The 16,993-nt window shown below is 41.0% G+C and overlaps 2 protein-coding genes across 2 annotated transcripts; both read left to right on the top strand.

The window, feature by feature from the left end:
* Positions 1 to 180: 180 nt before the first annotated feature.
* Positions 181 to 1,773, top strand: LOC131263263 (ficolin-2-like). Its single transcript, XM_058265433.1, has 2 exons — positions 181 to 1,349; positions 1,432 to 1,773. The coding sequence occupies exons 1-2, from the start codon at positions 379 to 381 to the stop codon at positions 1,565 to 1,567; spliced, it is 1,107 nt and encodes a 368-aa protein (XP_058121416.1). The 5' UTR covers positions 181 to 378; the 3' UTR covers positions 1,568 to 1,773.
* An 841-nt stretch (positions 1,774 to 2,614) lies between these two features.
* Positions 2,615 to 3,601, top strand: LOC131265163 (microfibril-associated glycoprotein 4-like). Its single transcript, XM_058267424.1, has 2 exons — positions 2,615 to 3,378; positions 3,475 to 3,601. Exons 1-2 carry the CDS (start codon positions 2,615 to 2,617, stop codon positions 3,599 to 3,601), a joined length of 891 nt encoding a protein of 296 aa, XP_058123407.1.
* Positions 3,602 to 16,993: the final 13,392 nt, after the last annotated feature.

Genomic DNA, 16,993 nt, shown 5'->3' with positions numbered 1-16,993 from the left:
TAGCGCTTTCCAATAGCTTAGTGAATAGCTGTTCTATGAGTACATTGCACAAATTTGCACAGATGTCTAATAAAACAACTGTCAATTTATCATATTAAGTTTCTTCCGGTGAAATAAATCGAAAAGTAGCAAAATATTAGAAAAGAGTTCGACATAAAACATTGGAGTAATATACGATCGCAGTACTGGTTTCCATAGCCGACCTGATTGATACAAATTCTCAGGTCAAGGTGAACCACACTCTCATGGGAACCTTGTTTTTATATAGCAGAAAAGGCAAAAATGAAACGAACACCAACGTAGCCTTTTGAATTGATCATCGGGGTGATCGAACTGAGCCAGTTCTGGTTTGAAGATCGTACGATCAACATCGCGAAGATGCGCTTGATCTTGTTGATGACTATTGCAGTAGGGTTTGTCATAGGAGCAGTTTGGTGTGATTCAAATGTGACTCATCCGCATAGCTCCAGTGCGATGGCAGGAGGATTTTCGTTCGAGATGATCTTGACAAAGCTGCAGCTGCTCGAGCACCAGCTCATGAACAATGACATAGAAGTTCACGAACGGATCACCGTGTTATCATCGAATGTGGGTAAATTGGTAACAACCGTGGAACAGTTATCTTGGGTTGTCCAGCAGACGGGAGAAACAGTCAACCAAATGAGTTTTAATGGCAAGCTTATTGGTCAAAACCTGAGTTTCATCCAGCGTGATCTTAAAGATGTTATAGCGCAGCAGCAGCTGCTTCTCACAAGCCGACAGTTTGGGGACTACTTAATGCAAGCTGGTTGTAAAACAAACAATCTATCACAAATCGTTACGCACCGTGAAAGCAGATACACCTCTTGCAGCAACTTGCCCTTTCACGTGTCCGGCATATATCAGATTCAACCGGAAAAACCCTTCAAGCAACCAATGACGGTTTTGTGCGACCAGGAGTACGAATCCGGCGGATGGACAGTGATTCAGCATCGCTTCGACGGTTCGGTGAACTTCTACCGCGACTGGAACGAGTACAAAGAAGGATTCGGCCATCTGGAGGGCGAGTTCTGGTTGGGCTTGGATCGCATCTATCAACTAACCGGTTCAACGCCACATGAGCTTGTTGTGCTGCTGGAGGACTACGATGGCAATAACACGTATGCCAAGTACGACCTGTTCGAGATTGGAAATGAGCAGCAAAGGTATGCGATTACAAAAATCGGCGAATACTCCGGTACGGCTGGAGACTCGATGGGCGAGCTGAATGGTATGAAGTTCTCCACGCTCGACTCGGACAACGACACCTGGGGTGATAGCTGTGCCGTTACCTACTTCGGGGCCTGGTGGTATGGGGCTTGTCACAAGAGGTAAGAATTTAATATTGTTATGCGTTAATTGCTAGAATGGTTTTAAACCATTTTTTTCGACCGTTTGTGGACTCCTCCTTAGCAATCTGAACGGAAAGTATTTGCGAGGAGAGACGAAAGAGTACGCGTCCGGGATGGTGTGGTATACGTTCCGTGGACATCATTATTCGTTGAAGTCGTCAAAGATGATGATAAAACCCAAAGCTAAGATCCCATAAGCAGATATTACCGTTGAAGCGTCACCCGACTCTTGTAAACATCCGGTAGCGTGCTTGCTACGGTTGCTTCATGCTGAATCAAAGCGTTTGTCCGATCGGTCGTCGGAATCAACCTCCATTATCTTTATTCAACTGAATCAACTTCAATAAATTATGATTGTATTACATAACTAAGTCTATGGTGACTAATTCCACATTGTCACACAATTTCCATATCATTTTTTTGTTTTCAATATTTTAGACACTCTTAAATAAGCTTAAATATATGGAACAAGGATCTTTGAACTTATTTTGTTTTAATGCGTATATTTGTCAATCAATGGTCAAATATAGTGTGAATTGAAATTTAAAAAAAAATTCCCTGACCACTAGCTTAGTGTATGTGCATGGTGAGGCAGGGAAGCTTGGCATTTGAAAAGACATTAAAAGACAAAGTACAAACAAATCATGTTGTTTCTTATTTTTTCCGTGTATGAAATCCTTTTTCATATAATTTTAAAATTGAAACTCGGCTAATGGCTTATATAACATTTAACTGCACTCTTTCAAACATGTACCCAGGAATGTTATCGATGATGTGGCTCACGTTGGATTTCAGCTCTTTCTAAGTCCGAAATTTGTCTTTTGCAGACGGCAGTTTTGAGATAACCTTACAAAAACTTCGCATGAAGCGAAATCGGTGGAGTGCACTTGGTCGAGCACACTCAATGAAAAAAGGCGCCCCTGTAAATGTAGGCTTCACCGTGAACGTTCACTACCGGTCTGTCGAGAACTTCATGACATGGTTTTTATGATAACAACATTTCAAAGCGTCGAGTTTCTCTGTCCTACCCTGTACATCAAACTATAACAATTAACGAATGATTTGTTGCGAATCGGAACCTTTTTTTATTTCAAAAAGGCAAGCTATTTAACCATGTTTTTTCGACAATTAGAGGATTTTACAAGAAAATGAAAAGATGAGATGGTACTGTAATTTTGCTTCTATAAATAGTCAAGAAGCTGACTGAATTCAGTCAGTTTAGCTTCGCTCATCATACGGTCAACATGGCTAATTCGCGCACGAACCATTTGATTACTTTCGCAGCTTTCTTTATCGTTGGAGTTGTGCGATGTGAAGAAGTGAGTAGGAGTAGGACTGATCAGAACAGTTCCAGTGCGTATCCAGGTGGTTTTTCGTTTGAGATCATTATGACGAAGCTGCAAGTGCTGGAGTATAACGTGGACCGTATGGCGAAATCCATTACTCAGCTAGTTGAAACTACGCAGCCGCTGATTGCTGAGCTTCGCGGAAGCAACTTTACTTCCTGTAGCAAGCTGCCGGTCAATGTGAGTGGTATATATAAGATTCAACCGGAGAAACCTTTCAAGCAACCGATGAGCGTGCTACGCGATCAAGAGTACGAGTCCGGAGGATGGACAGTGATTCAACAACGTTTCGACGGTTCTGTGGATTTCTATCGCGGCTGGCAGGAGTATAAAAACGGCTTTGGTTCGTTGGAAGGCGAGTTCTGGTTGGGCTTGGATCGCATCCATCAGTTGACCGCGTCGAAGCCAAATGAGTTGGTGGTTTTGCTGGAAGACTTCGATGGCAACCGGACTTATGCAAGGTACGAGCGATTTTCGATTGGAGACGAGGCTCAAAAGTATTTGGTGGCAAGCATAGATGGATATTCAGGCACGGCAGGAAATGCTATGAGTGGAATAAAAGGAGTTCCATTTACCACCCTGGATTCGGATAATGATACCTGGTACAAGAACTGCGCGGTTCAATTCACAGGCGCCTGGTGGTATACAGCGTGCCATAGTAGGTAGGTTTGGTGTAGCAAAATATTATCTATCTTTATTTATTTATTGCGTAGCTTGATTACTTATCTCATTGCAATTTGTCTTTAATCGCCCTACAGCAATCTTAATGGCCGATATTTGCGCGGTGAAACGAAAGAATATGCTTCTGGTATGGTTTGGTACGAATTTCGTGGACACTACTATGCATTGAAATCTTCAAAGATGATGATAAGAAGTAAGGAGTAAGGCGTTATACATTTATATCGTTTTTAATGAATTAAAACCAGAATTTAATGAAAATATCAAATGTATGATAAACTGATTTTCCACCTGCATTAATACTTATGCTTAGCACTATTGTGTTTTCTACTACGCTCTGTCAACTTCAGCCTGCTCGCCGAATGCGTCAAGTCATGAATTAATTATCCTTCATGACTTCGCTCTACATGCATACTTCGGCTCAAAATGGCTCACACGAAACTTCAACTTTTAATTAAAATCTCTTTACTATGCTTGGTTTCGTTTTTAAACCTTTCGTGCCAATGAGCGTCTTTTGCGTTACTAGAAGCCCTTCATTGGGAGGATTGGGAGCGAGAGAGTTTTTCACGTATATTACTTAAAGTTGAAAAATTTGGACACTTCTGTTCATAACTATGTTTGCTAGGGTTTATGTTTTGCGAAAAGTTAATTTATATACAAAATTGTAAACTGTTTATAAAGTTATAATATAGAAACGTTCAAATAATGTTTCTTGAATTTTGCTTTGTAAGTCACCCGATGTTTATATTTTTGAACGCTCCTGTTCCCGTAGGTTTTTACATCGTTCGGTTCAGATTGGAGAGAACAATCTTATCTCGAGATATTTCTAAGATAGCAAAAACAGCATTCATTTCACCTTGAATTCAATTAAGATGCTGCCACCACTCCCAATACACGTCTGAAGCAAATTTTAATCCAACGTGGCCCGATCGGGTGGAAAATATTTAGATTTTTTTACACTTTTCCTCAGCGCTCCTTCGTGGCAAGCGTAATCGTTTCAGTCGGTCGCGTTATGGTACTTATTTTTCCCTTGTTGTAACCCTGTGTCCTCAGCATTTGCATATCTGCATTACCTCCCCGACCCGTCGCGACGCGGAATCACTGATGGTTTTTCACCCGTTTTGTTTGCATCTAGCCGGGGAAGAATATCTTAATTTCTTGGCAAGCGCAGCTGTTTGAGAATTAAATTATGCCTCGCCTAAGTGGAGGAGTTGTAATGTTATATGCTGGACAAACACGGGTTACATGCGAGGGTTAACTTTCACTCAAAGCGTTGTCTAGCTATGGATTGGGATTTTGTTTTGGCTTATGTAATAGTTATTGATTATTTTTATTCCGTGTAGACATTTCAACAGTTTGCTACATCTTGAAATTTGGTCTTAATTTTTGCAAAGTTTATTTTAATATGCAATATATATATAACTAATACTCTGGAATAGTTTGATTTCAGGTGTGGTTGATGCATGTTTTCTGTTGTAAATTTAACTTGTGTTATCCGTTCGATTTATTTATACGTGTGTGTAGATTAAATTTACAAATAAACTGATGCAACTCGACATCTAGATTTTTTTCGAAAGAAAATTTTCATTCTAACCTTGTGTTGAATTGACTCACTGTTTCCTTTTTTATGCGAAATGATTGCACGACATGGAGGTGTTTTTGTCGTGTACATTGCCTAAACAAGTGCCGTGGAAACTTTTCCAATTTCAAGCCAATTGAGAAAAAAGATCCCAGTTCAAAACGTACCTTTCCCGTCCTTTCATATATCTTTCAATTGGTCGCAACATCAACAGATTCATCATGTGTCAGTAATCACCACTAGATAAATACGAACACGATTACGATGTCAAACCGTTGCTGAAGGGCTAATGTAAACCTTTGAGTTGGGTGAATGATTGTGATTTAAACTCGTTCCCTCCGTTCCCTCTCCCGTCGCGGGAAACGGGTGTCGGAAAGTACTTGACATTCCGTTGGCAATATGCAAAATTATCCTGCATCGGAAAACCCACGGTGCGGCAAGGGGAAAACGATTGCGGATGCTAGAAAAGTGGGTTTCATTGTGAAAATACGCTCGGCTGTTGTGTGAGGTTTTTCCCCCGTTTCATTTCTTTCTTTTTCGTTATCCCTTACCCGGAACAAACACTTGATGATGGGCCTCTAGATGTCTTGATATTGTCATGCGACGGTCGCCGGCTGCGAAGAGGATCCTACCACCGTATCCTTTCGTCAGGCACACTCCCCATCGGAGCCTTAGAACGGGTGGCAGTGGCGGTGGGAAGGTTAAGATAAGCAGGAAATTGTTTCACGTTAGGGTGTTTCGTGAAGAGTTGGGGATCGAGTTCGAAAGGTGAGTGTCTTATCGGAATGCGTGTATAGGGGAATAAGAGAAACGTACGTAGAGAGCACGTGTGCACGTGTGTGTATGGATGGACGAGGGTGGGCTTAAAGGGTGATTTGGGAGCAAAATAAACATCACTTTTAAAGCCTTTTCACTTCCGGGCGACGCCAGGGACTGGGACCTCTCGAGCGGTGGCGAATCTTTCGTCGAACGTACGGCAGAAGATTGTCTCGTCAATAATGTGTGTGAAGGAAGGTGCTTCAACACCTAATGCGTTCTTGGCGGAAAGTGTAACGAAGGGGTTGTTTGAAGGGTGGATGATAGAAAACCACAAAGTTTAAATCACGCTTCCATTCTTCGCTGGATTTTCATGGCGTGCAACAGGAAACAAAGAGAAAAAAGTGAAAAATGTTAAAAGGTATGATGATTCTTAAAATGTTTAGAATTGAATGAAACATAAATAAATAACTGCACATTAAATTAAACAAAAGAATTTAAATGCTTACGTTAGAAATAAGCTGGAATGTTCCGATTATTTTGACGGCAAACATACGTAGACGTTAATATGAACGGGTTCGATAACTAGATTTAATTTTGTTTATCTCATTCAATCAATTAAATTGAAGTGTTTCGGAAATGTTATTTCTGATTATATTGAACCAAATCGAAAAATAATCTTATCATAAATATCTTAAGTCATGTAAAAATGAGATTTAAGTCGTGATAAGAAAGCTCTACTGTCGATAAACAATTTTATGTTAAAATTGCCTTATTTGAAAAATATTCTTCGTGCCAGTAGATTGCTACACAGAATTTAAATTCTGTCATTTCAACGATCTGCTAATCCGAACGTGATGAATCATTCAAAGACTTATTTGAGAACCTCGTGTCTCACCGATCGGGGTAGAAATTTGGGTCAGTCGATTACCAGACGGTTCCGACCGCTGAAGAAAAAATGCCAATTTCTTGTGTCAATATATTGGATGAAAACTTTCTGTTTGAATTTCGGAGCCACTATGGAAATGGGCACGATCGTGACTGGGACCTCCCGAACGGGCTGTGTGCATGTGTGCAAACAGATGATGATTCTCGGTAGCATAATCGAAATCAAAAAAAAAAAAAAAGATGAAATACTCCCTCGACTAAGGCGGCAAAGACGACAAGAAAGAAGGAGAAAAAATCGTATATGTACATACGCTTTCGTGCTGCAAACCAATGCAAACACGAAAATTGAATCAGGAAGTCCAGTCCTGGGTACCAGTACTCAGGATGTGGCGTCGACCACGTATGCAGTCGTTTATTTAACCTGTAGCTTTTTCCTTGTAGCTAGTTTGGCAGTTGCTAACAACGGGCTACGGAACGCGGCGCCCAGTTTGGGAACATATTCTTCCTTTTGGATGAAGCGAAATTTTAACAATATCAATACTGGTAGCAATTTACTCTCTTTAACTCCTAGGAGTTAAATGTTTGTTGTTATTCAACAGCAGTTGTTAGTTTAAATTTAGAACTAAATAGTGTTAAATTGAACTGAGTGTTCATTTATCCTATATCCTTTTATTTTGGATTAAGGGAGTATGCCGTATTGTTAGTGCCCAGATAGTTTCGAGTACTTTATTCGTCGTTGCCGTACTTTTAATGTTTAGATGCCTTTGTTTCGCAAAGCATGTTCTCATGACTGGTAAACTTTATGCCGGACTTACTCGGCTACTTGTTTTGATTTAAATAACATGCTTTTTTTATATAATTTTCAGCAAGGATTTCAGCAACAAACTAGAGATTCAGATTCATTAACCCAAATGACTCTTTGCTTCGATTTTGAGATCTCTGAATGAGAGATTCATGAATCCCTGAGGATCAGTATCCTTTTAATAACAGACTAATGAACTCCAAAAAGTCACTACAATTGGTAGGTAGAACCACCTTTTTTGTCGCACATTAATAAACATTCATTACAGTATGATCAAATATTCATAAAATATTCTTCAATGTTTGGAGATGCGAATCCTTAAAGATTCATGAATCATTCTGTATGAATCTCACCAAAAGATTCATAAGGCAAAACTCTACCACAAACAACTTGTGTCATATTCATTATGTTTGAATATAGAACTGAATATTACTGCATCCACTTTGTTTAGTGATTTTTTTTTGTATTACCCATATTTCCATACCAGACGAGTAATTATATTCCAACACATTACCTATTCATCGAAATCAATTTCCCAAACATAAGCTCAACGACCCGGTTACATATGTTCGGAAACCATAATCCAGTGTACGCAGAGAACACACATGGAAGTGGTTCCTGTTTTTTTTTTTTTGTTCAACCCCCTCAGCCCCTTCTAGGCCATAAATTCCATCACCGTGGATTTTCCATGGTACCTGCAGCGCCGATGATAACCAACGTTGTCTGTCAGCTTGCTAACACACGCCGACGTGGATGCTGCTACACCGCATGAAAGAACTAGGTCCGTTATCAACTAGAATTATCACTTCTTTGCGAACCGGGTCCACCATTACGGTCTGTGGATGCTGGGGGGGGTGGGTTCTAGCATTGATTCGATTATAGCGTTACTAGCGCCAGATTTGCCAAACGAGCGCCCTCTTTCCTGCGGGAGGCAGGCAACCGTCTTATCCATCTCCACGTACATGACAGCTTTGAATGATAACAGAAGCAACAGCTGCTACCAATCAGACGCTCGTCAGGCTCACGCTGACAGCTGTCCTAAATATCCGGGGCACGAGGTGAGGAATGTGGTTGCCGGAAAAACGTTTGGGAATGAAAGAAATAAAAAAGAAATACCGATCCTCCCGGGAAAAAAGGAAGAAAGAATTCTACCGAACAGCGGGACGATTCGCCCCCTCGGCGTCGGCCGGATGGGGTCCGGTACGGGGGAGCCGGACTTCAAACGTATCGCAAAATTAGATTTTGATTAGGTTAGGCGGTCGAGATTCCCGGAGCGTTGGAAAAGAGACCCGGGCACGGATTGAATTTGCTTTTGATGGACTGCTGATTGGCGATTAATTTGCGTTAATGTTGCATTTGACCGTAAAACGCACGGGTCGGCTTTGGATTAAATTTATTGCCATTGTTAAATGAGAAAATTATTTCCTTAAGCCATCCTTCGGCTTGCTAATCCTTTGGGTTTGCGAGAAAGAAAAAAAAAGATTGTTTGTTATAAACTTAAAGCTCAAAAAGAAATGTATTAGAAAGACCTTTTAACCAACGCGGTATGTTTTAGGCACTATCTCAAGGAAAAGAGTTGACTTTTTAAAATGTTCAATGTTACTTTACAATGTATCAGTTATCAACATTAAAGCGCATAAATGATTGCTGTTTCGGTCTAGCTCAACTCCAGTGAATTTAAATACTTTCCAGCGCTTCTCGGCACCGACTCGCTTGCACAATAGTGCATTAAGCATCCTCACGAAAGCGATCAATGCTTGAACCACTCACGTTTTCCCTTGAGACAACCACCGAGCGGGCCGGGATCGAAGCGATGTTGTACTGGCGATACTCGCCCTCCCGACCTACCCCGGGGCCAGCTCCGAAATATTACATCAATTGTGTATTCACAGAAAATCCTCCGTCCCATTTCTCATTTTCTTATCACGGTGCAGACAGTGGCAAACAAACCCTGTCAGTGACATAAGCATGCAGCCCAGCATGAGTGACAGTTTACTGCAGCACTCTACGGCGGTTATATCGCCCTGCATGTGCGTCTATGGCTGTGTTTGAGTGTGTGCGTGCATTGAAGATACCAAACCGGCAGAGCGGCGTCATATGCATAATGCATAATGCAGCTCACTTTTCCAAAATCTCCTTACCGGCGTTCCGTTCCGTCTGGTTGTGGCTGGTAAGAAAACAATTTCCCATCTTGGATGGCATTTATATTTTTACCCTTTTTTACCCGCTTCTTTTGCCGCTCCACTGATGCGTTTTTTGGCCTGGGAGTAGTTGGTTTGGTCGATATGATGGCGCGCATAGTTTTACTGTGTAAAATGCACACCAATGGAACACAAAGGCAAGATGCCGCCTTTTCTTCGGTACTTTTATATATTTAGAACGGAGACTCATTGGTGTTTGGCAATGGGTAATTCTTGGATGCACGCACGGGATGTTATTCATGACCCAACGCTCGAATGATTGATGTCAGCTAAAGGGTAGTTGTGTAAGATTAAGCTTAATGTAAGGTTTGAATCAAATCAAATATTAAATTGATATCTTATAACCGTGCCGTATCTTACGAATCAGAAATAAATATGCTATCTTTGAAGATCAAATGATGATGTTATACACAATTGATAAACAAAATTAATCGTTGATTGGTTGAGAAGAAACTGTCGAGGACAATGTTGGAACTGCTGCATTGTCAGCAATATTAAAGTGTTTTTGTGCATCGAAAAGATTGAAACGACAAGCAAAAATAATGGAAAGAGCTTTAAAACTTAGTTTTGATACATTGTTGAAAAATTATGTTAAAGTGAATTCAAAATATTACTTTCACCAATCAAACTAATTCATTATTTCTTAAATTATCGAAAATGTTAGTTCGTTGAAAAAGATAGTAAAACTAGTGGTAACCATAATATTGATGTGACTTATTAATCTTTAGGCGAGATTCATAGATATGAATCATTTGAGAGTCATTCAGACTAATTCATGAATCTTTTGTAATTCGAATTTTCAAACGTTGATGAATCTTTATGAATCTTTAATGAATGATTCATGATTCTTTCATTGGCGTTCATATGGGAGATGAAAAAACAGGGAATTCTCTCTACCAATTGTTTGGCCTTCACTTATCTGGTCTTTTAACATTACTAATTCTCTAGGATTCATGAATCTCTCTTTCTAGGTTCATGAAACTCTAAGACGATGCAAAGAATCACTCAGATTCATGCATCAAAATCGAAATTACACTACTCTAATCCATACTAAACCGTGGAATTATCAAGTTCCACCAGAACCATAGCGGCAATAGGTTATTTTTCATATTGCTGCTACACCACCTGTTACCATGACGGGCTGGATGCAAACGATTGCCCACGGTTTCGTTACATTGAAGAAGGTTGCCAACTTGTCCACGAAGTAACAGCATCGACGGAGAATTAATTGTTACCTACAGTCATCTCGAGAAGCACCGCACCGTGCAAGTGACAGCGTTTCAGTTAATTTTTATTTTCCCTTTTTTTCGCACCACCAAGCTGAATCGCACCGCTTACTTTGTTAAACCGTTCACCGATCGACACCAGCTAGCGCTCGGAAGCCTTCTTAGCTCACTCCTTTTTCCGGTACTCAACAACAACGGCATCATTACACGCAAGAAAACATGCTTAATTGATTGCCCCCGGGATTTATTGTGTCGCAGCTGAAGTCGCTTCTCCCCCGGGATGGTAGCGAAAAACCTGGTGTCAACTGGATGTGACAGTTGAGCTTTTTCATTTTTGTTAAATTAATTTCTCTTAATTTTTCCCGCTCCGAGCGGGCGAATGAAAAATAAAACGAAAAGTAGACTGTAGTAGGGGGATGAAGGTAATGCACAAAAACAGAACCGAAAGAGGATGTTTTTGAAGTAAAGGTACAAGGTACCGGCAAAGTGGGACTTTGGGGTAGCACTTGATGTTAATTTTAGCGCAATTTCTTACCACTTGTCACATCCGTTTTTACAACAATGCGTCACAATAATGTTGCGCCCAGGACGGTGCTAGTGCAAGGTAATGAAAACAGTTATTCTACAATTATTTTTCATTGCGCATAACTATGCGGCTATAAAGCTATGATTATCCACTTTTCTGTACCAATATTGCCGTAAGAGATAAACTTCCTTTGTCAATTTCGTCCTTAAGGACGATTTTAATTTAAATTTGCAAAATTATTAAAAGTGTGTATAACTCAGAACCAAATTCGGTAAAAAGAGAAGTCAGTGCAAAGCTATTTTTTGCTCCGCCATTTTTTTTAAATTTTAGAGACTTTGACCTCTTCGGTCATTCGTCTCTATTTTGCTACGCCATTGTTTTGACTGTTAGTTGAAAAAGTGTCTAGAAACATACATAGATTATGTGGGAGATCTTCGCAACAATCTCTCAAACGAAATGTGGTGTATGACCTCGGTTTCCCAGGGTTTTTTCCTCGTTGCATGGTTTGCTGCGATCTATCTGATTACCGATCTTGTTCAGTAGGAGGAATAAACTTAGGACGAAAGTGTCGAGTAATTATTTGCAGAATGAATCGCAGAGTTACAAAAGTTTTCGTATGAGTTTGGCCAAAATTCTTCTAAATTCAACATTATCAACATGTCTGATAACATAAAATAAACTATATTTGTACACATTTTCACACATTTACCATTTAGCAGAGCTTTATACGTTTTTTTTTAGTCTAACAAGTTTATCTATCCCTCCGGCTGGTCGTCAATTTCTGGCTTGTTGTCCACTGGCACGCGGTGTCCGTTTATAGTTTGCTCGGTCCGCCAGCATTCCGCTTTAAACTCGTTGGTGGACTCCCGTGACCGGACGTGCTGGTCGGTAAAACAGGCGGGGAATTCTTTGCAACGTTGCGGTGTACACCTTCTCCGGCTCGCCTGCGCTCAGGCTCCGGCTCGTCTTGTCCTGCGTTGACCATGAAACATGCGAGCGAAATTCTTGGACTTGAGCCAAACGGTGGCGAACCTGCAACCGGCACGGTGAACATTTTTGTGGTACTTATCGACTTGTTGCTCGCTCCGGAAATGGTTGGGGAAGTCGAGCCAATTATGTGGACTTTGGCGATGATTGTCCGCTCTGTGTGGGTGTGTGTATGTGTGTCTATATTAAAGGATGCCTGTCACGCTTGGCTAAGTTGTGAAGACATTGGAGAGGCGTTGCCCGGCGATGGGGTCAATTAAAAAGGGTTCACAAATATATCAGTCAACTCAAACTTCATTAGACGAAAAGAGTGTCTTCGTCGATGTCCTTGGCACTTCTATGAAAGTGTGTTTATACGCTCATGTTTTTATAATCCCATTTCTGCGTGGTGCTTGAACACTGGTTCAGTGTTTTCGCTTGCATATAAAACAGCATTTCAAAACACCTCATTTCCTTTGATTTATTTCAATATCCTTCATAATGTACGTACTTAAAGAGTTTGCTGACTTTTACCGACACATATTTTCTAGCCCAAACTACTACAGCAGCATCAGATCACTCTAAATAGTGCAAAGTTTGCACAATAAGCGCCTTATTACAAATTGCTTTTTCTGCATTAGTTGCGCTCCCGCCAAATGGTAATGTTTTCGCAACTACCCGCACTCACTCACACACACACTCGCGCATACACCGGCAGTTGCTAAATATATGCAAGAAATATCTGCAAGCATCCCCATTATTCATACTCGCAAAGTTTTCCTAAGAATATTATCTACCCGAACCACGATACAGACGTTCCCGGCGCGGCCAGCGTGGACTTACTGTCGACTTATGCAAAATAAGACAAAACTTTAAGCCCACCCGTGACTACGGTGTGGCTCAGGTCAGCCCCGGGAGTGTCACCTACGGTTTCTTGGCGAATTCACTGCCAGGTCTTTCCTGCTCAGCCGGCGATTCCACTCTTCCGCCGACGGTAACGTGAGACGAAGTTTACCGCGCGCGAAAGGTGTTCCAAACGATTGGCGCACGTTTTGTCTTCCCGGCTTTCCCAGGAAGTACGCAACCTTTTTTTGACCGGATAAAGTGGAGTAAATCCCTTCTCGCTCCAGTGCAGCTCAATACAGTTTCGTTCGCTTGAATCGATCGAGTGAGTTATCGAATCCTGAGAACGTTCCACTGAAGAAGCTAGCGAACCAACACCCGCCGGGCTGAAAACACTTTTCCTACTCATTATGTAAAACATTTCACCGACACCGATTTCGGAGTTGGCGGAAAATTTAACCGGTCCCCCGTCTGCTAGGAAAAGAAAATAGAATATTTCCAGGAGCGGCGTAACCGATGCCCGAAATGCCACCCGAGAAGGAGCTAAACAATCCACCGTGACTGCATAATGATAGCGGCAAATTTATGCTCGATGCTAATAATGGTGGGGTCCAAAAATGAAATGTCGAGCACTCTTGCACAAACTCCCTTTCTGTGCACAACGGTGGCCACTTCCTTTTACATTTGCAATCGTGAGATTCGCAAAGCAAAACTTCAAAATTGCACTTGCCACAGTTGTATTACTTTTTTTCACCTTCTGCTCGATTTCTTGCCCCCTTTCGGCTTTCCCTCGCTTGCAGAAAACTCCAGGTGGCACTTTTCCTACCCATTCACTCGGCATAAACCGCAGCTGCTTGCACGTTTCGTGGGCGAATTCGGGTGGGTAAAATAAAAAGTAAAAGCTTATTTTTCATTTCGGTGCCCAGCCCGACAAGCGCAGTTTATTTATGGTGCGGCACAGCAAATCGAGCTTTTCCAGCCAGTGTTTTTTTTTGTTTTTCAATTCCGACTTTGCGCGAAAAGTGAAGTGGCCGCGTCGTGCTTGGACACACTGGCAACACTGGCGGACTGGCTTCTACTTATTGCTTTTTTGTTGCTAGTGCAGCGCCGAGGAAAATCCAGCACCGAAACAACAAAAACCACCCGAGTTTAAAATGCGAGTCGCTTCTCAGCAAAGGGGGCGGGAACGCTTTTCCGAAGCAGTGTGCAAATGATTACTCCGCTTTGCGACGGCTACACGACTTGCTACTTTCGGTGTTCATTTATGTTAATCGATGATGCTGCTGCTGCTGGTGCCGCGAACGCCCTGAGCAAACGAGGCCAACAAACAACAAGAAACAATCATTTGTTGTGAGTGGTGCTGCTGCAAAGTTTTCTTCTGTCTTCACGCTTTATGGCAGGGGTCGGGCGGGTGGGCAGTGGAAGGGCGCTATCGCAACAGATTCAATTTACTGCAAATGGCATCGGCGTTTGATAAAGTGCGTTTAAATTGGAATATCAAAGTAATCACGGTGCCAACATTAAGCGTGAGTGCTAAATCAGCTCGATAACGGTTGGATCGAATTCTGTGTTCCAGAGCATTCCATTAATAAATTGCACCGTTTAATTAACACTTTAAGGCACTTTGTCATTTTGAATAAACTCATTAACTTCTTCTATTTAATAAAAAATAAAAAATGCTCAATCCAAATATAGTTTTAGTATTGTAAAATGTAACAAATCCCAGAGTGTTTTTTAACTTTGAAATACAAAGCATTATTTCAGAGTTCTAAACATGCAAACATGTGTAAATATCACATAGTAATGTGTAAATATATTGGATGCTCACAGAGTTTTTAAGAATTATAAAATGAAATAAATATTATTTTATTTAAATCCAGTAAACATAGCAGAATCAGTTGATAAACGAGAGAGATCAAACAACAACAACCATTAATGCGCCACGGTATCGCAGGAATGTCATAATTAGCAAATAGCAATGGATGTTAAATTAATACACTATATCCTTTCAGGCCGACCTTCATTGACCGCAATATGACCTGCAATATTGCGAAGCAAATGAAGCACATTCGAGCACATTATCTTTTCGAAACACGTTTTCGAGAGCTCAATCGATTGAGGGTTGCCCAAGTAGTTTGTTGCCATCCCCCATGACCACAATTACAGGTTGGCGATGTAAAACACACACACACACGCACCACACTGACCAAGAGTGGCACATTTAATCAATTAGAAACGCAAACACTTCCAATCACACCCGGACCCGGCATGTCCAAGTAGTCCATGTTCAAGTATTCCAGTGCGTTTTCGTGTGTTCGAGCCGCCGCTGGTGGTGTCGGATGGTGTGAATAAATTTTCCCGTCTGCCGACTGCACTATCGATTATGCATCATGCAATTATGCAAGCACGATTGCTGTAACAAAATGCATCGATTTGCATCGCAATCGGGTTGGGCTCGGGGGCTGCGTTTTCACTGCACACCGGAAAGGATGCTGTAACATTATGCTGCAGTTGATCGCCCCCAGCTGCATGGTTGGATGGTGGAATCGAAAGGTTAACAAACGCCCAGCATTAGTAGCCATTCCAGGCAAGGAAAGTAGGATGGCCGGTGGTCTTATGAGGGCGTACAGGTAAAATAAGTTTTCATCAGTTTGCGTAGCTGCAATACTAATCCAACTTACTTGTACTCGGATTTAGTCTGTTTGGCAAGTTACGTTTTCTTATTGTTTGGGAACTATTCGCTTAGAAATTAAAATGAAACAAATAAAAAGAAACAATTATGGTGACAACTAAGGGATGAGAAAATAAACATTTTATTCCAACAGAGTGTACAGTCTATTTTAAATCACAGTAACTGTCAAATGCTCTAAGATCCTCAACTCAGCGCTTGTTTGCTCTAATTTGTATAGCAACCCTGTTTAGATCTTTCGTAAAAGTTATCGTTGTAATCCTGTCAGCAGTTTCCTGTCGTTGATCATATTTGGTTATGTTTTACTGCATTCGAGTTGAACTGAAGGTATTATTTTATTGCATTGGAGTTGAATTTCAATAAATTACTCCACAGTATAGTGTTGTTTTGTTTGAGAAAGTAGCGAGTCGTGTTTAAATGAGTTTAAATAAGATGTGAATGTTGAATGTTTTCAATAATCGCAATATCTAATCGTGTCAAAAATTTACTTTCGAGTATACTCGTCAAATTAGTTTATGATTGCACGATCGTCGTCCTCGAAAACATGGAGTAAATTTTCAAATAAGACCATATCACAAATGCAATAGGTTTGATAATCGATCAGATACCATTTGGAGTATTATTTTACCAATTTCATCTGCCGAGTACTGACAAATTCGATGTTTGCATAATCCATCAATTCGATGTAGCGTTTCAAGAAATTCATTTGATGATGAATAACATTTCTGTTGTTATTTTCTACAACATGGACTTGAGCAATACAAAACAAACAATCCCTTACACTAACGAAGACAGATTCAACTCTCCTGTCAACCACAAAACCCGATCCTTCATGCAAATAGGCATTTGAAACTAGTTTTTTTTTTAGGGATACAGTGATCGATCGGGCTTGCCTCATGCCATTTCGAAAAGCTAATTTTCAACTCAACTAACGGCGGGCACATGTGGTACAATCCTCTTTAAACAAAACACGTGAGTTTTGATCGATCTTTTCATGCGCGTTTTTTAAGAAAAGTAAACCTGTCCCGTCCGAATATCGGCCTTTTACGGCATCGTAAAATATGATAGATGGTACCGCATAAGTGGCCCGCGTTGGGCCCCGAGGCAGCTTTTCGGGACTCGA

This window comes from Anopheles coustani, chromosome 2 (assembly GCF_943734705.1).
Source record: "Anopheles coustani chromosome 2, idAnoCousDA_361_x.2, whole genome shotgun sequence".
Taxonomy (NCBI): domain Eukaryota; kingdom Metazoa; phylum Arthropoda; class Insecta; order Diptera; family Culicidae; genus Anopheles; species Anopheles coustani.
The sequence above is the reverse complement of the archived record's forward strand: the minus strand, read 5'-3'. Positions and strand labels throughout refer to the sequence as shown.